The following is a 25707-nucleotide window of genomic DNA, read 5'->3' as shown; positions in this document are numbered from 1 at the left end:
ATTTCTCCATCTCTTTTTGTTGTTGTTGTTCTTTCTCAATCCTTTATCAAGTGTAGTACTAAAACTTATATATAAATATGTATAATATGTATATTTCAGAAAACTTATAAATGTTTGCCTAACTATAAAATATTACATTTTGATTCCACTTGCTTGATTTAGTATAAATAGAATGCTACATTTCAAATTAAAAAACAGATATGCAACAAGCAACAAAGGTTTACTCTATAGTATAAGGAACTACAGGCAGTATCTTGTAATAAACTATGATGGAAAATCATTTCAAAAATAATATATGTATAACCAAATCACCTTGTTGTGCACCTCAAACACTGTAAGTCAACTATACTTCATAAAATATATATATATATTTTTTTAAATAAAATATATTTTTAAAAAATGTATTCTTCTACCCTGCATTACTGATTATAACAAAATCTTACTTTAGGATAACTGATAATTAATGATTTAAGAATATAAAATCAATTTTTTAAACTCTTACCTAATAACTGGTTGCTGACTCTTGTCTACTCTTCCTTCCCTCTTTCCTCTCCATTCAGTGACTGCTAGAAAGTTTCATACTAGTGACATACTAGAAAGTTTCAGGCCCATCAATTCCCCTTTTCCCCAAAGACAGTTCACCAAGCTCTATCTGCCTTTCATCAATTAGAACTCATAACTTCAGAAAATTACCAGTCGTGTCTGACTCTGCAACCCCATGAACTGTAGCTCACCAGGCTCCTCTGTCTATGGGATTTCCCAGGCAAGAATAGTGGAGTGGTTTGCCATTTCCTATTCCAGAGAATCTTCTCGACCCAGGGATTAAAACCCACCTCTTCTGCATTCCTTACAGTGGCAGGTGAATTCTTTTAACACTAAGCCACCCGGGAAGCCCAGAAGTAAACTTAATCATGTCTAATAATCACAAATAATGCTTCAATGAAGAATAACAAACTATTTGGAAATGACAGTAAAACAACAAAAAGAAACATTGTCATCAGCCTCTAACGTCCTTGAAATGCCAGTGAATATCTTTAACTGTCTCTCTAAAAGTATCTTTTTAGTATTCTATCTGCATAAGTCTACTTTTACCTGAAACAGAACAATTATAGATATGAAGATTTTTTTATTTATTCCGCCATTAAAGTACTGTTTTTAGAGTACTTATTTCTACTAGTTTTCACTAAAAACTTAAGAGTATTTCAACTTCACTGTGAGTTTAAGAAGAAATTTATTGAGTAGGCCTTGAATTTTAACTATGACAATTCTTTGATCTTATATATTCAAATATTCACATGTGTATTCAAATATCCTAACCATTCAAATATTCAAAGAGCTAAGTCATAAGTGCACGTTTAAATCAAATTTCACTGAAGCGTTTTTGTGTATAATGATCCCAGATAGCTGAATAGGAAGACACTTTATAAATACAAAACAAGTTACAGGAAAATAAAATCATTTTAAACATTTTAATCATAAGACTGAAACTATTTAAGGAGAAATGGAAATTATGCCCTCTTAAAATCTGCTATTTTATTCAGCTATACACTAACACCCCCTGAAGTATCTATAAAAACTAAGCTGTAAACTCTGGATTTTAGGACACACATGTTGTTTTCAAAGTAAAATTCTACTTAAATATAAAAGACTATATATGAATTAATGTGCAAGAATGCTTATTTGTGAGCAAGATAACCATAATAATCCATAAAATAGTTGAAAATAAGCATTTTAAAAAAGAAATATTTAAGCATACCATTTGCAGAAAATACCACTCTTCCTATGAATATAAATATTAATGGGAAATGACTCACAATCCCATCAAACACTGATAATCATTATTAAAAATTAATTTATCGAATATATGTAAATATGTATGTACATACATATGTTAAGAGAAATTTTTAAAAACTCAAATTTTATTATATGCAGGTTTAACATTTTTCCACATAAGCTTTTATAAACATTTTTCTATGATATACATTTTCTATTGCTTGATTTCAAAGATGCTCTTCTTTAAATTTATCTTTATAATTTCCCTACTATTGGATAGCAAGGAAAATTTGTGATTATTATAAGTAAGCTGATATGATTATGTTTACATTTTAAATACAAGTCTTTAAGTGCATCTGGGATTACTCATTAATGATACAGTCTTTAAAGTAGAATTATGACTGATAACCACTTTTAAAGTCCTTAATAAGTTCTGCTAAACTGATTTCTGGAAATTTTGCACAAATTAATAGTCCCACCACATTTTAATTTAAGTACTTGCCATCTTCCTGTGATGCATTTTTTCTTTTCTTTATTGCTATTTATCTATAACTGAGTTCTGCACAACTCTACTATATTTTTAAAAATACTTTCACAGTATTTCAGAATTCCATCTCTTCAGTAGTAAATATCAGATAAGATGTAATTTTCACATTTGAAGAAAGGCTTCTTATAATTTAGATAACACTATATAAAACATTTAATTCTCTAAGAAAAAACACAATTATCTGCTAAAATAAAAATGTCATAATCAAGCAAAGGTTACTTCTGTGAGGTTCAACAACTCCTCATTCGTGTGTGTGTGTGTGTGTGTGTGAAATCATCTTTCTCAATACTTAAAGCAGTACGTGATAGAGAGAAGTATTCAAATTTTTGTTGGATGAATACTTTCACCAGGAAAGCCTTTTAGTAAGTTAGAACCCATTATTTACTTTAAAACCAGGTCAGGATATCTTATATATTAACAAAATAAATAAACATAAGACCTTTTTCATTGCAGATACTGACAAAGCACCTGGTTGAAGGGAACTTAATATGACAAGATTTCAAAAGTTAAATTCAAATTAAGGTCTACAGAATTAGCCCAGAATTCTTCAACAATCAATGTATCCTTTGATGAGAGGAAACTGTTAACTTCATCACTGCCCTCTGCCGGTGGTATTATTTTCCTTTAATTTTTCTTCCATGTACCAAATATTTGCTTCACAAAATTACTCTGACCTGCCTCTATATTTAAACCATCTCAGCTAAAAATAGCCTAGCCATCTGGAATTCCATAGGGCTTATAGGGAAAAAACTGTGTTTCAATGAAGAGCTCTGCAGTGTTCAGAGTACACCTTCAGAGGTTATCTGAGTCTGATTCTAGAGGGACTCTGTACCTATCACTGCCTTTGAATTCTCTTACAAATCTCTAAATGGTAGATAACTGATAGCAATGCAAAAGAATTATTCATTATAGATGCAAATAAATTCTGTCAGGTAGAAATACAAATGACTTCCCTTCCTCACTGCAGAAGGAGCCTGTTTTCTGTACATTTCCAAATTTATTACAGTATTACTGATCTAGAAATGTCTTTTTAAAAAACTCTCCTTTGATCTAGTTGTAACACCTGACTGGTTCTCTCATTGACAATGATGCTAATAATCTTTAAAATTCATTCATTTTATACCTATATGAAATAATAATCTTTAACATTTGTCCATTTTATGTCTCTCTCTATATATATATGAGAGGCAAGATTTCACTTTTTAAAAATATTCTTTAACAGGCTGAAGCCTGACTACATTTTCCTCCCACATATCAATTTAGAAATAAAATGATGTGGATCTGTAGACAAAAAGGTTATATCAAAAGGCAAAAATCATTTCCTTAGGACAGACCTGTTATTTACCAAATATTTATCATGTACTTGTTACGATCCTGACCAGTTTCATGCGGAAAGAATCCTATAAAGAGTTATGACTGTTTGCCCTGTGATATGGTCAAAGTGCCCTGGTGTTGCTTAGAAAGGGGTTATTAATTAGGAAGAGAGAGGAGAGAGACAGAAGGAAGGGAAGGAGGAGTAAGGACAGAAGTTAGAAGAAGCTGAAATTAAAACAATCTTAGAAAAGTGCTTAAATTCTTACACATTAATGGACAACTAACTTTCATCATCTATTTACGAAATGAATTAATTGCGTAAGGATGATTGCTGTGAATATTGTGCTGACAGAACAGATGCAAAAGCTATCTGTGGAATCAAGTTTCTTCTAGAAGGGATACAACAATTAAGGGAAGAAGCAAGTGGCAAAAACTGATGGGAAATTTACTCCTGTTTCATAAATCAACTCCTAGTGGCTCATTAAGGCTTCTACATCTCATTTGACCAATGTGACAGCTAACTTCAAAATCTAAACAGAAAATGTTAAAAACTCGTTTTGAAGACATCATTATCTAAAATGTAAAAATACACTGAAGTAATAATGTTAGCTTTTTGATCCATATGAAAATACACAGAACATTATATATTTTATGTTGAAGTTCACTTAAAGCTCATTACAATGTAAAATACTTCTTATATAATAATTTACTATTTACAAATGAAGCTATCACTTACTCAGTGATAGAAATACCAGTTTCTTCTTACTACACAGCAGTAAAAAAATACAAAATTTTGAATTTGTGCTATAAATAAGGAAAACAACTGGTCACCACCCACAAGGCTCAAGAGATTCCTTGCATTGGCTTTCTTCCAGAACATGGGACCTTTCAAAGAAACAAGCAAAGTAATTTCCTGTTGCTTCTGAACTATTTCTGACTCCTACCATTAGGCCATCCAGCAGACATTTCAAACTGGAAGAAGGTAGAATCCTGGGACTAGGTAAAGGATTTGCTCATAGCTTCAGAACCACAGGTTTACACAGTCAACTTGGAGGAAAATTTAAAGTGGACAGGGGTCAGCTGACATACAAAGAACATGATAGGAAAGAAAAGGATTCGAGAGAAAAACCATGAGCCTTGAATAAAAACAATGATTAACAAAGATTACTACTTTGGTCAGAATAAAGTTAATACTTAAGAGTTTGCATTATGTTTTACTATTACAATGGACTTGAAGACAGAGTGTTTAATTTAATGTACATACCAATCCTAACAATCAGATACAAATACACTCATTTCACAGATGAAAAACCAATACTCGAGTTTAACTTGCTCAAAATAATATAGCTTACAATGAGTAAAGCTGCACTCAAAATATAAGCTATTTTAGTAAGTCATTCATTCATTTATTCATTGATTTAGTCTTGGTGTTTATATGCCTATCTCCTCAATATATCAAAAATTTCTTTACAGTAGAGATTTTGATGTACCATTTTATTTCTATACACAGAAAACTTGCAAAAATTTTGTTGAATGAGTGAATAATTTTACTTAAAAAAAAACATAAAATATGAGAATAGCAAAGAAATATGGGAGAGTTTTCCTTAACTAAAGATGAATCAATCATAAAACAAACTTCAAGATTTGAAACAGGAAAAAAACCGTTTTAAATGTATATCTGCTTTAATACAGATAAACGTATGCTTTATATATGTGCAAAATTCCCTTAATTACTATGCTATATATAATTTTTTTCTTATACTTAAAAACCTTGGGCTGTGTTAATATAAAATGTTTTTTTAAACTTTTGCCCCAAAAGTTATAATGAAAACACATTTGGCAAAAATTTTACCAAATCTTTCATTGTATATGTGTGTGTATATCTGTCTAAATGGAAGAAGAAAAAAAAAACCAGCATAATCCTTAGTAGTATAAAAAATTCTCTGTGCTACAAATGCAGCATTCTCAAAAGGCTATGTCCTGGTAACTATCACAATCCTTTAGAAATTGTTTATATTCTGATTAAAAATCACTGTGCTCCTATATTCCCACAAATAGTTCATATGGTAAAGAAATCAGTAAACTTACTTTTATGCGTAACATCTTTAACATTTGCTCCCCTTTCTGTGCTTGTGATTAAATGTAACATTTTGAAATCCCAAAGTTCTGAGAAAAACATAAATCCTTGTCTCACAGCTGCTGTTTGACTCTGGAAACACATGCATTTTCTTTTCAAGCATCTACCATCAAAACTCCCAAAGGGCTTGGACTGGAGAACACCTGCATCTCTTCATTTAGTTCCAATAACAGAGCCTAAACTCCAAAATTACAAAAATAGAGCTCTGTTCAGCTGTAGTTACATTTTGCCCCTAATTCCCGTGAACAAAAATGCTAGGAGCATGAAATCATTCAGGCAAGCTCTGTCATCAAGAGGATAAGATTTTTTGCACCAGAAGCCCAGTGGGAACATGATAGAAAACTGGCAGCAATCACAGATAAAGTACATAGTATAGTCCTTGGGGAGCAGAGAGGAAATGTAACAAGATAGATGGGTATAATTTTTACACGTTTATGCCCAAACCGCAAATGTGAATTGTCTTTAATTGCTACAATATATAAGCATTCTGACTCATGTATCCTGTCAAAAATACTAAAAACATAACTTCAAGGCAATTTACTTAATTCTATGTTATAAGAATTTTTTTGAACAACAAAAATTTCCCCCAAATTAAAATTTATAATCCAAAATATATCATCTTCACTTTAAAGATTACTTAACAATCCATATCCTAACCAACCAACTAAAAATGGTGAAAGAAGAGTGTGTGTGGTTGCTGGTATATTTTAATCAGGAAAGAATTATCTCCCCAATTTAAATATGAGTTTCCAGAGAACAGAATTGTGACTGTCCTTCCCAAAAACTACAATCAAAAGTACATATTTTATGGTTAAAATATAAAATAACTTTTAATACAGTCCAATCTAGTAATGTTAAAACAATTTCTTAAACTGATTAAAACCAGGGAATAGAAAGTTCAGCTTAAACCATCTTATAAATTAAATGATATTTTCAGAGGTATAGTTGTTTTAAATGATTTTTATATATCCTCAAAAATATTTAATTCTATTTTTCTAGTATTAGAAAGAAATAGTTGTTTTGAGTTTTATATGTCAAAAGCAAATACAGCATGTTCATCTTACTTGCACAAGTAACTACAATCTAAGATTATCATCTTCCTTAATGGTGAACAAAATCAGTTAGATGAAATTTTCTAGGAATAAATGTAACATTCTGCATGTAAATTTATAAATTTATTAAGACTACAAAATACAGAACAGTGTCTTAACAGTAGCTTGTGTGAAAAACTCTAACTTCCAGAGGCACAAAAGCTCAAGACAAATAGTAACTAAATAGAAGTTCATTATATATATCTAGAAAATACACCATAATTTGTGCTATGTGAAGGATTGTATTAAATTTTAAGAGAGACTTTTTCAAACATGTCATGGATGTATGAAGGCAAATCACATGGGAAGTGACTAAAATAAATTTATTCTGTTTATCCTGGACTATTCAGTTTAAAAAAAAAAGTTTTCTGGAACATCTACCATACGCAGGAGAGAAAGAAGGTGCAATTAACCTAGTGCTAAAATTTTCACCATTAAGAGGTAAGCAGTACCATTAACTGAAATTGAATGATGGCGTATCAAGTGGGATGAGGGAAACTACACTGAGTTTTGCTTTAAACATGTTAGGCAACAGTAAAATATCCATTGGGCAATGGTCAAGAGGTGGTTAAAATTTGGAGTTTGGCTCTCAAGAGAAAATAAATGGACACAGAGATATACACATAGGGTTGGTTGCTAAACACACAAACATACACACATACATACACACTGTTGAATAAATCAAACAAACAGAAGAGGACTGGTCACACTATCAGAAACAACATATACTTAAGATACAAAGGAAAGAAACACATTTGAGGAAGGAAATGAAGATGGTTCAATAAGGAGAACCAACAGACTATACTGTGCTAGTGTCAAGAATTGTGAGCTATAATGAATGATGTAGAAGACAGGAGACTCCTAAGTCAAAGGACTGTAGTACTCATGGCCCAGCAAGCAGCATGAGTATCAACATATGTATTTATATCAGTTCCTTTTGCCCTCAAGTTTCACAGAGAAACAACAAAGATGTATCCAGGTTGATGACTGCACATGAAGTGGAATGAATTATAAGAAATGAATTCTATACCTGAAACTAATTCAACACTGCAAATCAACAGTACTTCAAATAAAAAAAAGGAGAAATGAACCCTGTGTTGAGGAACCAGATCTTTTATAATGGGCAGTAAGCAGGCACTCCATTGGCTCCAGAGGGACACTGGATCTATCTCCCAATACTGTTCACTATACAAATATCCTTTAAAAGCTAGTCCAGAATAAAGAGAGTCATTGTCACCATTCATAGTATGTACAAAAAAAGTAAAAGATATCAGGCGTTATATATAACTCCTGAGGGCCAAGAGAGATGAAGGTTTCAATGGAAAAGGTACAATCATACATAAATGCCAATGAAACATAACATATTAAGTTTTGTCAGATATATTTAGAGCTGATTCTCAGGTGGCTCAGTGGTAAAGAATCCGCCTGCCAGTGCAAGAGATGCAAGAGACACAGGTTTGACACCTGGGTCGGGATGATCCCCTGAAGAAGCAAATGGCAACCCGCTCTGGTATTCTTTCTTTTTTTTAAGGTACTTTCATTTATTTATTTTTTTCATTTATTTTTATTAGTTGGAGGCTAATTACTTTACAATACTGTAGTGGTTTTTGTCATACATTGACATGAATCAGCCATGGATTTACATGTGTTCCTCATCCCGATCCCCCCTCCTACCTCTCTCCCCACCCGATTCCTCTGCTCCAGTATCCTTGCGTGGAAAATTCCATGGACAGAGGAGCCTGTCAGGCAGGCTAAAGTCAAACGGGTCGCAAAGAGTCAGACACCACTGAGCACACATGTGCATGCACGTACACACACACGTGTGTGCGTGCACATACACACACACATACATTCTTTCAAGTCACTTATAAGACTAAGAAATGGAAGTTTCAGTCCAACAAACTGAGGACCTAATACTAATCATATCTGTTTAACAAAGAAAGATAATGGGTGCGTGTGTGGGTATGGGTGTTTGGGCATGTGTCTGGAGAAGGAGAAAGGAAGAAACAGGGAGAGAACAGGGTAGATGGTTAGCACGTACTACATTAAGAATTTACTATTTATCTGTCAAATACATTCGTATCCTTGAATAGCTGTCATAAACATCCATTTATTCATTCACTCAATAAATGATTTTCTAAGAATTCCCTATATGTCAGGAAATTTTAGGTACTGGAGATAAAATGGTAAGCAGTCAGTGAGTAACTCTGTCCTCTCAGAATTCACTGTCAAAAGGTGAAGACAGACAGTACTCAAGTCACACAGATACATAAATACTACTGTCATTACGTGCTATGAAAGAAGTGCACAGCGAATTATGAAAATGAATGTAAGACAAATACTTGATCAAACTGGGAAAGCAAGAAGGGAAAAAGCAGCCTTTGGGCTTACTTGAAGATACAGTAGGTGAGCTAAGATTGCAACACTAAGCTGAAATTCGAAGAGGTATAAGTTAAAGGGGTAAGGACAATTCTAAGAATGCCAAACAGAAAAAAACAGAATATGCAAAATCATAATCACCACTGAGAAATTTAAAGAAGGCTAAGAGATCTGAAGCACAGAGAAAAGGACGGACATATCAAAAAGACTGACTAACAACTGACTCAGAAATTGGAATGATGGTCCTGTAAGTTCCCTTTGATCCTAAGCTGATAGTATTTTGTAATCATTTTACATTCCTAAATAGCAGGCACTCGAAAATTTATTTATACATTAGTATCAGATTAACAAAGACTAAGAAAGAACTTTTTAACATGCAGAAACTGCTATAAATCATAGGCAAAATACAGCATATAAAGAAGAGCTAAAGTTTATATTTAAAAAAAGAAAAGAAAAAATGTTGAGAACCTATTTTAAAATATTTTACATACATGACTTACACTCACCATGCACTTCTACTTCTGAAGGAAGCGAAGAAGAATCTAGTCTATTTATCTATACAAATGTAAGTAAGAGAAATGCCACCAACTGGTTCCTGTGAAAAGTAGCAATGAATTCAGAAGGTGGGCTGCACTGAACTCCCATAGGAGCTTTTAGCTCCTTCACTGGAATCAGCGCCAGTCAAGTAGAGAAAGTGATCAAGGGAGAAGAAGGAAAAGAGCAAATGGAGTTGCTAAGACTTTCAAAGACAAAGCATTCCTGTGACATCATAGAAGTGTGGCTCTTTTGATAGTATTTAAGATGAAGTCAGTGATTCCCGAGTGACTAAGATGTAGAGAATCCACCTACCAATGCAGGATACAGGGGTTTCAATCCCTGGGCTGGGAAGATCCCCTACACAAATAAATGGGAACCCACTCCAGTATTCTTACTTGGGAAATCCCACGGACAGAGGAGCCTGGCAGGCTACAGTCCATGGGGCCACAAGGAGCTGGACACAACTGAGTGACTAAACAACAATAAATACGAAGTAAAGAAGGAGATTCTCCAAGTTAAGAATGTATAAGGCTGGGTGGTACAAAGTTTACAATATGGATGCTAAGAATAAAAGGCACAATGATAAATACCCTGAGACAGTGGAAAAATATTATACAATTAGAAGACCCATATTCAGATTCAAAGTCTAACTTATTAAACATTTGGACAACTTCTGAGCCTCAATTTCCTCCTCTGTTACACAAACTAAATTTGTCGTGCTGAAAACAGTCTTTGCTTTGCAAACAAGTTGAAAAGCTTATATGCAAGTGATTTATAAATTGCAAAATACTGTGTCCATAATAAGTTTCATTAATACTGTTAATACTTCTTTCAGTCAATTATATTTAATCCCATTTAAGAAGCTGTCAATTTTCTCACATTCTGAAGTCACAGTTGAAATACTCTGCCTCTTTAACCTGAGTGAGCTTCTCTTAAAACTCAGTTCCTAATATATTCAATAATATTCACAACATTATCTGGTCCCCAAATTCAATAACCCCCTTCAATTTAGGAGCATATGCACAAAAGCAGTTGTCTTTCACACAGGATGCCATGATAATCAAAAGCCAATGAAAAAGAATGGTTACCAAACTCCTCTAAAATACACCATTTGCCACATTTCAAAACCTCTCACTCAAATTATAATAAATCAACAGGGAGAGCACATTAACAACCTCTTTTGGATGGTCTGTCCCTAAAAAAGAAAGCAGGGCTTACCCGTGCTTCCCTTAATTGTTCATCTAGAAGAGTTCAACTATCCAGAATCTTCCCCCACCCCCCCCCCCCGAAGCAAACATTAGTAATGACGCATGGGTGCTCCAGCCTCAAACATCAAAGAAAAGCAAATACAATAATCATTTGCTCATTCATTCAGTAAATATTTGTTGATAGCCTACTATTTGTGGGATATTGCTCTAGACACTAGGAATACATCTGTGATCAAGAAAGATAAAAAATTCCAGCCATAAAAAAACATTAAATTCTAATAGCAGGAAAAATAACTCAACAAGACAAATCAGTAACGAAAAACTTTAGAATAGTAAGTAAATAAAATGTGTTAGTGTGGGGAAAAAAAAAATGTGTTAGTGTGAATGTGTGTGTGAATGTGTGTTTAGTCGCTAAGTCCTGTGAGGTTCTATTGCAACCTGATGGACTACAGTCCGCCATGTTCCTCTGTCCATGGGATGTTTCAGGCAAGAATACTGGAGTAGGTTGCCATTTCCTTCTCCAAGGGATCTTTCCAACCCAGGGATCGAACCCACGTCCCCTGCATTGGCAGGCGGATTCTTTACCACCTAGTACGAACATATATGCAAACAAGAGAGAAAAAAGTTTTTATATACAGCTAGGAAAAAACTTGCTGAAAGGGTTATATTTCAATAAACTTGGTAAAGGATTGTTAATAAATTACTTCTTCATCTAAAATTTATTTACAACTTGTTTATACCATCAGTCATATACACACACACAGATAAACACACACCCTCTAAACTTTATTACAGGAACGTAAGATTATTTTAAAACTAGCTTTAAAAAATAATACTTATGAGCTCTCTCATAACCATATCATAAATACCATATCATAAATATCTAAGTCATGAATGTGGGTGGCAGTTCCCAAGATGGATGGAAAATTTAAATTTAAAAATACCCTAAATAAAGTATGTGAATGTAGTTTAAGTAAAAACACATTACATTTGAGGATTAAAACACACCCAAGGAATATTTTCAAAGAACCAAATGCATGATCATATTAAAATTTTACATGCAAATCCATAAATATATCACTACACGTAAAAATAACGTTGAAGATTAGATGAATCTCCTTAACAGTAGAAAAACTGTAAAACTTTATCTTAGAAATATCATACGTCTAATTTTTACAGTACTTTACTTTTATATAAAGGTTCAAAATGCAAATATATATATTGAGATCCTGAATATGCATTTAGATTACAAAGAATAATACAAATACTGTTATGAGAAAGATCAGAGTATTATCTAAATAGGCTTGACTCAGTTCATTCTAGTGGTACATACAGCAAAACAAAAAAATGAAGAGTCCCTGTCCTACGTAGGAATATGCAGTAGGGACTTCCATGATGGTCTGGTGGTTAAGAATCCACCTTGCAATGCCGGAGACGCAGCTTCAATCTCTGGTTGGGGAACTACGATCTCACATATTATGGAGCCCCTGCGCCCATGAGCCATAATGAAAGATCCCACATGACTCAACAAAGCTCCCGCATGGCTCAACTGAGATCCACACACCCAAATAAATAACTTACTTTTATTTTTATAAACTATTAAAACAAAAAAAAAGCATATGCAATAGATTCTAGTAAGCTTAGTCCCTTCTTAGGTATCAAAATTCTAACCATATGGTCTGGTCATTCTATAACATTTTAATGATTTAATAATATGAAAACAAAACCTACCAAAAACTACTATTTGGACAATCATAAAAAGGAGATTCTCCAATAGCATATTCAAAGAATATGATTAAATAGGCATTTAAAAAAAGCATGATTTAACCACCAATCGTTTTTCCCGATGCAGGGGTAGGTGATCCACATAGGCTAAATCTTGCCCACCTCCTCTTTTGTGAATGAAGTTGTACTGACGCACAGTCACACCCATTCATCTACCTGTGGCTATTTTTGTCTTTCCCTGGTGGCTCAGTAAAAAGAATCTGCCTGCAGCGCAGGAGACCCAAGTTTAGTCTCCGGGTTGAGAAGATCCACTGGAGAACAGAATGGCTACCCACTCTAGCATTCTAGTATTCTTGTCTAGAAAAGCCCATGGACAAAGAAGCCTAGCGCTGCAGTCCTTGGGGTTGTGAAGAGTCAGAAAGGACTGAGCAACTAACACTTTCACTTTTTCACAACTTTTTTGTGTGTGCTAAAACAGCAGAATGGAAAGCAGAGCCCATATGACCCACAAAGCCCAAAATGTTAGTAAAACGTTTAGTAAAATGTTTATCAAGCCCTACCTTAAACTACTGGTTTATAAAGTCTTCTACCTAGAAGGGATGGGTAGTGGCCTCATCCTTATATTTTTTCCTTAGGGTTCCACACTCATCTTCACCAAGATGAAAATGTCTTTGTGACGAGTTCTCTTCAAATGAATATTGATTCAGGGGTTCTCAGAGTCACCTTTCAAATACTAATTTCCAGTTTCTAGTGTGGATGCCATTCAGCTACAAATGTTACTATATCAAATTCTGCTTTCAAATGGTTTTGCATCCCTGCATATGTGCACTGCTTCAAATATTCACTCCATATAATCTCTCAGTTCAGTTCAGTTCAGTCGCTCAGTCGTATCCGACTCTTTGCAACCCCATGAACCACAGCATGCCAGGCCTCCCTATCCATCACCAACTTCCAGAGTCCACCTAAACTCATGTCCATTGAGTCTGTGATGCAATCCAACCATCTCATCCTCTGTTGTCCCCTTCTCCTCCTGCCCTCAATCTTTCCCTGCATCAGGGCTAATTACAAATCTTTTCATGGTTTCTACTTTGAACTTAGTCAAAGTGAACTTACTTTGAACTCATGTTTAATGCATTTTCTATAAGCTACAGTACTTGTTACATATTGTTAATTGAGCTCTACTCTTACACAGCTATTTGAAATCACCTCACTAGTCAATTAATTCTAAAGAAAAAAATTCAGATTTCTGACCCTTTAAGAGTATCTATCTAGCTATCTTATTTCCAGCATCATTGCCTTGGCTTTACTAACGACATACTGACTAACTGAACTCACTGCTAACATCAGGCTCTCCTTATCCCCAGTCTTCACTGATCCTTCTACTATCTCCTCTCAACCTGAGAAGTGTAGATCTGCTATTATGGTGGTGAATAAAATGAAATAGATTCTAGGCAAAGAGCTTCTTAAAAAAATTAATTCTAAGAAATAAGAACCTGACTTCTGCATTTTTTTCCTTTGTTATACTATCAATATCTTTTCCCTCTGGTAAATACACAGAACGCTCAAAGCCCTGTTTTAACATGGCAAAATAAGGGTCACAAAGTGCTTCTATCCCAAGAAAAATATTTTCTCTTTGCAATGTTTTAAATTTCTTTTACTCTTTTCCATGTATTACAAGATATACTTTAAACCTCAGTTGGATTTAGTACTAGTAGTAGCTGAACCTGAAGATTAACTGTTATACACACAAAGGAATTATCTCTTAATAAAACAGAATAAAATCATTACTGTTTGTAAACACATCATTTATCAAACATGATACAAAAGACTTCACTTGAATTTTCAAAGAGAATTAACTGCAGGGTGTATCCCAATGGACACAAATGAAAAAAAGAGGAAGCATGGACAAAAACAAGGGGTGAGGGGAGGGAAGGAAGGTAAGGAAAGGAGAGAAGGAAAGAAAGACAATGCTTTTTTAAAAGTCTTGCTTGAAAAGAAAATTCAAACAAGTGAATAATGGTGTACTTACCAGAACTGTGGCAGTAGTCCATACACTGTGGAACCTGGACTGTGAAGGCTATCAAATCTGGAGCTAAGAGAGATTCTGGCTTTCGGCTCTCATTGAGCCACTTGCTGCTGTGAAGGTCTTTAGTGTCAGAAGGACCCTGAAGCAATGGAATCAACTTCTCTTTTCCACTGTCACCTGATCAGACAAATGTATGAAAAAGATTATAAAAAAAAAAAATATATATATATATATAGAAGTAGTCTGGGGATGCTTGATTTTAAAGTATACTAACAACATAATATAAAATTTCCATTTACACTTGGTAATTTTTGTTGTACATTTAGTTATATTTTAAAAAGTATGACTGATAAAAATTAAATGCACTTTTAACTCTTAAAATGTTTTAGTATTTAGTTGATGAATGTAGAACATGTTCAGGAAAGCTTATAAAACAACATGAACACACTGTATTGTAAATATTCAAGGGAATCTGTACCTCTTTAAACTTATCTAGACATTTAATCCACACTGGAAAAAATTAAATAACAAATAGTTTAAGGAAAATACTATGAAATAAAGTATTGGAAGGAAGGCAAAGTCAATTACAACCTTAAGTTGAAAAACAGCTGGGGTTTCTGTTTAATTTCATTATACTAGCAACATTTTAATTTAATTTTTAAGTGTCATATACGTCTATACCTCCTATTCCACCCCAAAATGTGTAAGAATAAACTTTCCTTTAATTTCTCTTCCCTCATAACCATTCTTAAAACTATGCAATATTTTTTTTCTTAAGTAAAAATTAATTTATTAATGTCAAGAAGTATCATCCTGGCACAATTAACAATTTTTTTTTCAAGTAAAATAAAAAAATTTAAAACCTCTGATTCATAGGAACAATGAGTAAATTCTTGTTTCAGCAACGCTCCTTGTAAAACGCAAGGCCAATTCTCCTATACAGGCAATAAAGTTTTACACGGTCCAGCTGCACATACCTGGGGCTTTGGCACAAATTTTTATTGATCCCACGGTCCCAGAGGCACATTTGACCAATGATGTGCTGCAGTACTTCAATTCAACATTCTGGATTGAGCCCTCAAGAGTTGGCAGGGGATTCTTAGATTTCACACCTAATAAAAGAAAACTGCAAATGTACTAGCCGATTGAATTTAAATAATTTTTATACTCCTTCACCGAGGCATTTAAACTTAATTATACTTTAATTATCTACCTCAGATGTTCTTACAGTATTTGTGTTAGGCTTCACAGTTTAGTGTTCAGGAGGTAAAATGATGGAATTTTAAAATAAACAGGTTGAACTCTTAAAAACTATACTTATGCAAATTTTAAACAAATAGTTATTTAAAAATATGGATACTAAAAAAAATCACATTTGGTTTTAGAAGACAGAGTAAGATTTCCAATTTGAAACAAATTTAACTTATAAACTGACTTTCACTTATGCAGAGGCATTAATTTTAGCATGAAACTACCTGTTTAAACAGACTCCTCAAAATATCTTGGTCAGGTAGGATGCAAAGAGAGAAACAAGATAGCTCAAAACAGCTCCTAAGTTAAAATACAACAGCTTATAAGCAAAATCGATATGACAACTGTGGCTAAAAGAAACCAAAGGGATTCTGTATCAATTAACAAAAAAAAGTGAGCATTATCTTTTCTGCTGTATGCTACTTGCTGAAAGACATAAAGCACAGAGGTAAACAATTACCATGACATAACTGGTAGGGAAAACATAAATCAAAGAGGAGAAACTCATTTTGGCCCTGAAGGCTAAGGTAAGAATTCAAAAGTGAGAGAAACCTTAAGAACATTACACTAACAATATTGTAAACAACAAAAAATGATGATAATGTGAAGAACTCTAATCCATTAACATATACCAAAGGATTTACTGTGTGCTATCCACACATTTTATTCTATCCTCAAAACAGGGTGGTAATAAAAATGTCATTGTTCTCTCATTTTTACAAATTGGGATACAATGGATTAGAGGAGTACAGTAATTTTCTCTCTGCTCAGTCCTACAGCAGAGGAAGAGCTGAGGTGTTTAACACAATTTGATCTTATCACAGAAAACTTCATTACTCATTTCACCAACACTCATGAAAAGTGGCTTTCTTTTCCGCATTCCACATTCCAATCAAATATGCATCATACTTCATATGTGAAACTTCATGAAGGAGAACTAAGTATGAAGAATTAAGAAAACTATGAACTTTTATGACAGATATATTAAACATTATACCAAAATCTTTGATTTCAAACTCCGGGGTGTTCAAGAAGCCCTATAGACTCTTTGTGAGATGTGGCCCAGGAAGCCTGCAATTTAAAGGACATCATCTTGAGAAACATCTCTCACACACTAATCTTTGCTTCAGAAGAACCTCTAAATCTGCTAATTTCTATTTGACTGTTACAAGAACATGGAACAATTGGTTGCTATTTCCCAATATTCACCACTTGAACCTATTATCCTCATAGCAGGAGTCTAAATGCTGTGTACTTACATTTTTTCTATGATTTTATCAGCTTTTATCAAATTCTCAAAATCTATGAACCAACAAACTTAAGAAGTTGATTTCAGAAAGTTAAAATGCCTACATTATTTTATAAACATAGCAGTAATAGTAATAATAGTAATAGCAGTAGTAGCAGTAGTACTAATTATACCACCTAACACTGAGCACTTAAAGTAAGTGCCATGCACTACATCTAATTTGCTATTTTTATTCATATCAAAAGAAAAAAAAAAGAGGTATCTATTACTATTCTACCTCATATTCAGGAAAACTAAAGTTTAGAGAAGTAAGGATTTTGCCCAGGCTCAAGTCAGAAAGTGAGGAGGCTTGGATCACTTTTCTCCTCATGAGAAAGGAAGCTGAGCTACCTTCACATATTTAACATCTACTGTGGACGCACAAGTTATAATCAGTGATCATTTACCCTGCTCCAATCATTATGTTAAGTGATGAGAGGGTTACAAAATGAGTTAGAATACTTTATTCTAACTCAAGCACCCAGAGTCAGACTCTCATTCTACACCAGTTTTTTGAAAGGAAAAAAAAAAAAAAAGAAGACTCTAGATAGTAATCAGGAGACAAGAGCTAATGAAAGATTCTCTCAAGGGTTACAATTGAAATAGTTCAGTTGGCTGCAAAACTAAAATACATGGATAGACAAACATGGCTTTTTAAAAAATTACTTTATAAACTGCTTCTTTTACAAAGTTTACACCAAGTTTAGGACTCTACCTTGAATCTCAAATGAAAGATCTAAGTCTCTTAATATCTATTGAGTGCTGTATATATTGATAAAAGACTTCTCAGAGTCTTATCAGAAGAACTGTAATGTACAGCACAGAGAATTATACTTGATATTATAACAATCTATAATGCAAAAGAATAATATATATATATATCTGCATCACTGTGCTATATACCTGAAACACTGTAAACAACTCTATTTCAACAAAAAATAACTTTAAAAACAGAAGTTGCCTGAAATCTCTTCTGATAATAACATATATGTAAAAAGCACCTTATTTTAGATTATAATTATCAAGAAATTATTTTACTTTATCATTAAATTTCTGATATTTTTAAATGTTTTAAAAACTAAAAAATCCTGCATAGTTTCTCCTTAAGAAAATTTTTTTCCTAAAATAATTTTCTTTTAATTGCTCAACCTCAGATTTTTTTAAAAGATAATTATAGTCATCTCCTGATAGACTTCAACAATGGAGAAAAGTTGCTATGAAAAAATAACCTTAGTGATACAAATTATGAACCTTGAGTGATATGACGTGTCAATATGGTTCACCAGTTGTAACAAATATACCACCCTGGTGAGGGATGTCAACATTGGAGGAGGCTATGTAAACCGAAACAGAGGCAGAAGCTATATTGAAAATTTCAGACCTTCCCTTCAATTCTGCTGTGAACCTAAAATTGCTCTAAACAAGAAATAGCATTCATAAAAATAATTTAAAAATAAACTTGGCTTCTTTCCATTCTACCATCAAACCAAAATTTGTAAAATACCCCAAACATACACACTAGGAAGAAATAAAGGAACAGTCTTGGCACTGAACAATTCACGGCACCCCTCACATTGTTTTCAAGCTACATGAATGCTGCTTCCTAAAATTGTCAAAGAAAATCTTCCTGTTAGGAATACGAAATGGTGAAACAAAAAGACCAAAAACTGTGAAACAGAAAAATCAAGGCTTCAGATATAGGTAGTATTATGTATTTTAAGTACTTCTGTGGCTTCAGGCAAGCCACTATTAATTACTGTTTCACGTGGAGGCCAAAATACTGTAGTCATTGTTCAAGGTATTTAACTCTGAGAAATCTGAATTTTATACAGAACTTAATTTAGGGAAGAGGTGCAAAATTTTGGAAAAGTTGTATAGCCATCTGATATGAGTTGACAGAACAATCACAGACAGTGACAGTATCTTATATTTGATATGATGACTTCAGAAAGCACTGTCATATGCATTTACTCAAATATTGCTGTCAAAATCTACTAGAGGAAAGCAAGAAGGAATCCCTAAGGTACTGCAATTGAAATACAATTTCACATGGTATATACTATCAATAGAATAACCTAAAAATACTGAATTTTCATAATACAATTTAGTATAAAATAATACACTGTTATTTCTTCTCCTTTTAGTGCTTTTCTGAATGATATTAACCCAACACATAATCTCAGTCCTGTGGTACACCATTAATTCAGATTCTCCTCCCACCATCTTTCTCTTTTAATTAATTTAATTATTTTAATTGGAAGTTAATTACTTTACAATATTGTAGTGTTTTTGCCATACACTGACATGAATCAGTCATGAGTATACATGTGTCCCCCATCCTGAAACCCTCTCCCACCTCCCTCCCCATCCCATCCCTCAAGGTCATCCCAGTGCACCAGTCCCCAGTGCTCTATCTCGTGCATCGAACCTGAACTGGCGATCTATTTCACATATGCTAATATACATGTTTCAAAGCTATTCTCTCAAATCATCCCACCCTCGCCTTCACCTACAGAGTCCAAAAGTCTGCTCTTTATCTGTGTCTCTTTAGCTGTCTCACATATAGGGTCATCATTACCATCTTTCTAAATTCAATACACATGCATTAATATATTGTATTGGTGTTTTTCTTTCTGACTTACTTCACTCTGTATAATAGGCTCCAGTTTCATCCATCTCATTAGAATGATTCAAATGCATTCTTTTTAATAGTTGAGTAATATTTCATTGTGTATATGTACCACAGCTTTCTTATCCATTCGTCTGCTGATGGACATCTAAGTTGTTTCCATGTCCTACCCATTGTAAACAGTGCTGCGATGAACACTGGGGTTCACGTGTCTCTTTCAGATTTGGTTTCCTCGGTGTGCATGCCCAGCAGTGGGATTGCTGGGTCGTATGGCAGTTCCATTTCCAGTTTTTGAAACAATGTCCACACTGTTCTCCATAGGGCTGTACTAGTTTGCATTCCTATCAACAGTGTAAGAGGGTTCCTTTTCTCCACACTCAATCCAGCATTTATTGCACTTTTTGATAGCAGCCATTCTGACCAGCATGAGATGGTACCTCATTGTAGTTTTGATTTGCATTTCTCTGATAATGGGTGATGTTGAGCATCTTTTCATGCCTTTGTTAGACAAATGTATGTCTTCTTTGGAGAAATGTCTGTTTAGTTCTTTGGCCCATTTTTTGATTGGGTCATTTATTTTTCTGGTATTGAGTTGCATGAGCTGCTTATATATTTTTGAGATTGATTCTTTGTCAGTTGCTTCATTTGCTTTTATTTTCTCCCATTCTGAAGGCCGTCTTTTCACCTTGCTTATAGTTTCTTTCATTGTGCAAATGTTTTTAAGTTTCATTAGGTCCCATTTGTTTATTTTTGCTTTATTTCCATTACTCTGGGAGGTGGGTCATAGAGGATCCTGCTGTGATTTATGTCAGAGAGTGTTTTGCCTATGTTTTCCTCTAGGAGTTTTATAGTTTCTGGTCTTACATTTCGATCTTTAATCCATTTTTAGTTTATTTTTGTGTACGATGTTAGAAAGTGCTCTAGTTTCAATCATTTACAAGTGGTTGTCCAGTTTTCCCAGCACCACTTGTTAAAGAGATTGTCTTGTCTACATTGTATATTCTTGCCTCCTTTGTCAAAGATAAGGTATCCATAGGTGCGTGGATTTATCTGAGCTTTGTATTTTGTTCCATTGATCTATATCTCTGTCTTGTGCCAGTACCATACTGTCTTGATAACTGTAGCTTTGTAGTATAGTCTGAAGTCAGGCAGGTTGATTCCTCCTGTTCCATTCTTCTTTCTCAAGACTGCTTTGGCTATTCGAGATTTTTTTAATTTCCGTACAAATTGTGAACTTATTTGTTCTAGTTCTCTGAAAAATACCATTGGTAGCTTGATAAGGACTGCATTGGGTCATATACTCATTTTCACTATTTTGATTCTTCTGATCCATGAACATGGTATATTTCTCCATCTATTTGTATCATCTTTGATTTCCTTCATCAATGTTTTATAGTTTTCTACATACAGATCTTTTGTTTCTTTAGGCAGATCTTTTCCTAAGTATTTTATTCTTTTCATTGTAATGGTGAATGGAACTGTTTCCTTAATTTCTCTGTTTTCTCATGGCTAGTGTATAGGAACACAAGATATTTCTGTGTGTTAATTTTATATCCTGCAACTTAACTATATTCATTGATTAGTTCTAGTAATTCTCTGGTGGTGTCTTTAGGGTTTTCTATGTAGAGGATCATGTCATCTGCAAACTGAGAGTTTTGCTTCTTCTTTTCCAATCTGGATTCCTTTTATTTCTTTTTCTTCTCTGATTGCTGTGGCTTAACCTTCCAAAACTATGCTGAATAGTAGTGCCCACCATCTTTCTTATCCAACGTAATTCTCCTAACCTCACAGACATGTTAGCCCCTCAATGTTCAGTATGATCATTCATATAAAGTAGAAGATAAACTAATGAGAATGACCTGTATATCTGAGTGGAAGTAAAAGATTAAGGATCAAGCAATGCATAAGTTTATTTCTGTTTCTGACTTAATTTTTAGAGCCTAATACCAACAAAGAAATGAAAATGGAAAGATAAGAGCTAAAAATGCAACTCTCAAAGAGGCAAGCAGTGTCATCAAAATTTCAGAAGATAGACACTGATGAACAGGTAGCAACAGAATGACTTAGAAAAAAGTGTCTGTGAGTTACCATATTAAGAAGCAAGTTTATTGGCAATAAGCCCTGGAATAGTAAGTATTAAAGAAGCCAGCCAGTTCAGAGGGTAGGAATGCAGATGAGGCTAAAAAGATGAGCAGTTACTGAAAGTCTATCTAATGACCACAGATCCTTTGCCTTAATCCATGCAGCAATGCAAGTATCACACTCTCATCCCAACAACAACGGAGAAGTTGAACCTGAAGGACAATGAACTAAGGGACACTACCAAGGAAAGGGGTGCATACTAAAAACGGGAGACTGTCTAAAAATGGGTATAAAATGGATGTACTGAATAATGAAATCTCTTCTTTCACTCTCTAAGAACCCTGAATGCCAGAGTTAAAACCTGCAGCAAGGGTACGGAAGGATGTCTGTGAAAACTGGCCAGTCCAAGAAAAGCGAACCACAGATACTGATAACTCATTGTGCCCTCACCTCCAAAAACATGAATAAGTGTCCAACTCTCCTACAATGACATCTGCCATTCAGTAAGCTCCCACCTCACAAACAGATTTCCAATTTAGTTATTTTCCAATTTTTAGCTATTTAAAATTTATTCTACAATATGAGGGATCATCAGAAACTAGGCATAAATCACTAAAATGAGAAGTAGAGATAAAAAAATCAACAGAAAAGGAACTTTGGGTAAATAGACGCTGGGATCAGAAAACTTAAGTAATGTAATTATATTATTTTATATTTATTATGATAAATATATTATTGTTATTAACCCCAAGGATAAAAGTTACCTAACAAAAAATTTAATGGCAGTATATTTCATATATACATGCCCATAACATATTAACACTGAATATATATTTAAGCAAAATCTGTGATATAATTAGATGACAAAAGAAGAACAGAGCCTATCCTAAGAACTGCCCATAAAAGCTAAATCCTCTTGATAGACTGGATAATACCATCCCACCTTCACTCAAGAAGCCCAAATACTAATCCCAGGATCTGAGAACATGCTATCTTACATGGCAAAGGAATATTGAGTTAAATAAAAAAAAAAGAATTAAAATTACTAATAAGCTAATTTGAAATGTGGAGAGTATCCCACACTATCCAGGTGGAACACATGCAGCCATCAGGGGTCTTTAAGATATTATTAAAGAAGGCAGCAGAAGACAGGAGTCAGAGAAAGACATGCCATAGGAAAGCACTATCGGAGAAATGCAATTCTGCTGTCTTTGAACATGGGGCATCAGGACTGCCGGTGGCCTATACAAGGTGGAAAAAGCAAGGACATGGATTCTCTCCTAGAGGCTTCATAGAACACAACTCTACTGACACCTTGATTTTAGGATAAGACTCGTTTTAGACTTTAAGCTACAGAGCTGTAATAAAGCAGTAAACTTATACTATTTTAAGGCATTAGGGTTACTGTAATAGATAGCATGTATAGACAGCATTATAATATCTAACTAAACATGAAAGATAAGAAAACTTCAATATAAGCATTTTACTTAGAAATTTAGAGGTAAATATCTAAGAATGAGCCACAAATGATTGCCTTTAAAAAAAAAAAAACAGTGGAGATTGTAAGGATCCATAGAACTGTCCTTTTTGTTACAAGCCTTAAAAAAAGATAATTTAATAAAATAAAACAAAAGGTCACTCAAGCAAGCAGGACTCATTCCAGACACACAAAAATAAAAAGAATCACAAAATAGTGAACCAACAGTAAAAGTTTCTGTAGAGGGAAAAGGCAAATTCTTTTAAAACACTCATTGAAAGAATAGTCATCTTAGCAAAGTTATCAAGGAACATTTTACAATAGCGAAGAGCTTCTAAATGGTTGATACTGTAGTAAAAACTAAGCACTATCATTTCAGGGGAAGAATAAAAGGAGAAAGCAAGATGAGAGGGAGATTTATTACATGAGAGGAAAGTGGAAGTCTCAATAAGACTGACCGGGCAGGCAAGGACAAATAGGTGTACCAAGAAAGCTAGCTAGTTCTTGGTAATTTGGGATTCTGGGTTTACCTTTCTAAAAGCTTTCTTTTTTAAAAACATTGCCAGAGTTAAGGGTATATGCCAAAGCAAATATTAATATTGTATTTACTATTAAATACCCAAAGATGTAACCAGTCTACCCAGGATCACATTTTAAGTAAACTTGTTGGTTTGATGGTCCCTAGACCATGAAGAAATTAAGATCTGAGTGCTGACAGGACTGTGGTTACAAAGTTTCAGGAAAAACACCCAGCCTCTTCCACATCAAGGCCAAAACAAAGTTTCTTTGTTAAAACTAGAGTGGGACAGATTTTTAAAACAGTCCATCTTTCTACTAGTCCATAGAAGTTATGAGCTCAGGGAAATGGAAATCACTTCCCAATTCCTCCTTTCTGGTCCCCACCCCTTTCTGGTGACTAAAAGCCAAGCCCACTGGTAACTGAGTTGCCACAGTCCATTAAGATAGTCAAAGCATGAATACCTGTTTCCCACTCTAGTTTTCCATTTCCTCCTTGTTTGGGGATTTTTTTTTTCTTTCTTTCTCACAGGTTCAGCAGTTCACTTACTAATAGAGTTATATGTGTTATACATTTTCCGGCATGGGTGTTTGTAGAGGAAAGGATTTCAGGTAATTATCATACCATGCTACCAGGCATAGAAGTCACATCACGCTATGCTATATGTTTCTTAAGTAAACATACATCATAATTGAACATTCTCCTCCCTAGGATTGCACCCATGCTAGATGAGGAAGCAACAAGTAGTTTTTGAAGTTAAACACTAGAGGTTACGCAGAGATATAAAACACATTATAAATCCCAAAACGTACTAGTTTAACTATTTTGTTTCCGTAATTATAAAGTGGGTATAATAGCTACCTTACAGAAGAGTTCTTGCAGAAATGACAGCAGAGTATCTGGCATGTTAGGATTCAATACATGTTAGCCTGTATATTCTCACTGTCACTATCACTACCAACAGTACAAGCTTATTGGGGAAGCTCAGTTTATACATAAGGAGTAAAGCTGCTGCTGCTAAGTCACGTCAATCGTATCCAATTCTGTGCAACCCCACAGACGGAAACCCAACAGGCTCCCCCGTCCTTGGGATTCTCCAGGCAAGAATACTGGAGTGGGTTGCCATTTCCTTCTCCAATGCATGAAAGTGAAAAGTGAAAGCAAAGTCGCTCAGTCATGTCCGACTCCCAGTGACCCCATGGGCTGCAGCCTACCAGGCTCCTCCATCCATGGGATTTTCCAGGCAAGAGCCCTGGAGTGGGTTGCTATTGCCTTCTCCAACATAAGGAGTAATAAGGGAGTTTAATAAATGATACATTAATCACTATACTTTTATTCTAGTATAAATTCTGCCATCAAACAGCTGTATAATTTTGGATTTAAAGTCTCTACAATTCTTTTTCTTCACCTGAAAAAAAAGAATGGTCGTATTTGATTATAACTAAGCTCTCTTTAAGCTTTAAAAGCCAATGATTAGCTGAAGTGTAGGAGATAAAAGACTGCATAACAGGACCTGGAAAGGAAAAGTGGCCTTTGAAGGGAACAATACTGTCGTATACCATCAGCATTTTTTAAAGGCAAAGAAAAATTACACTAAATGAAACTGTTATGTTTCTGTATATATGATAGAAAAACTATGAACTAGGTAACGTCAGCAACTTTAATGAAAGATGAGAAAAATAAAATTTTCAAATATACAATTTACAGATAGATATTACAAGAATAA

At 34.1% G+C, this 25707-nt stretch overlaps 1 protein-coding gene across 3 annotated transcripts in view; it reads right to left on the bottom strand.

The window, feature by feature from the left end:
- Window positions 1-25707, bottom strand: part of VPS13B (vacuolar protein sorting 13 homolog B) — a 763389-nt gene that overhangs the window by 529023 nt on the left and 208659 nt on the right. For all 3 annotated transcript variants that reach the window (XM_065903113.1, XM_065903114.1, XM_065903112.1), the window contains exons 18-19: window positions 15715-15849; window positions 14741-14914 (exon numbers count right to left, since the gene is read on the bottom strand). In XM_065903113.1, the coding sequence (XP_065759185.1) occupies window positions 14741-14914; window positions 15715-15849 (309 nt within the window). The remainder of the gene's footprint in view (window positions 1-14740; window positions 14915-15714; window positions 15850-25707) is intronic.

The sequence above is a fragment of the Muntiacus reevesi genome, chromosome 12 (genome assembly GCF_963930625.1).
Source record: "Muntiacus reevesi chromosome 12, mMunRee1.1, whole genome shotgun sequence".
Taxonomy (NCBI): Eukaryota; Metazoa; Chordata; class Mammalia; order Artiodactyla; family Cervidae; genus Muntiacus; species Muntiacus reevesi.
The sequence above is the reverse complement of the archived record's forward strand: the minus strand, read 5'-3'. Positions and strand labels throughout refer to the sequence as shown.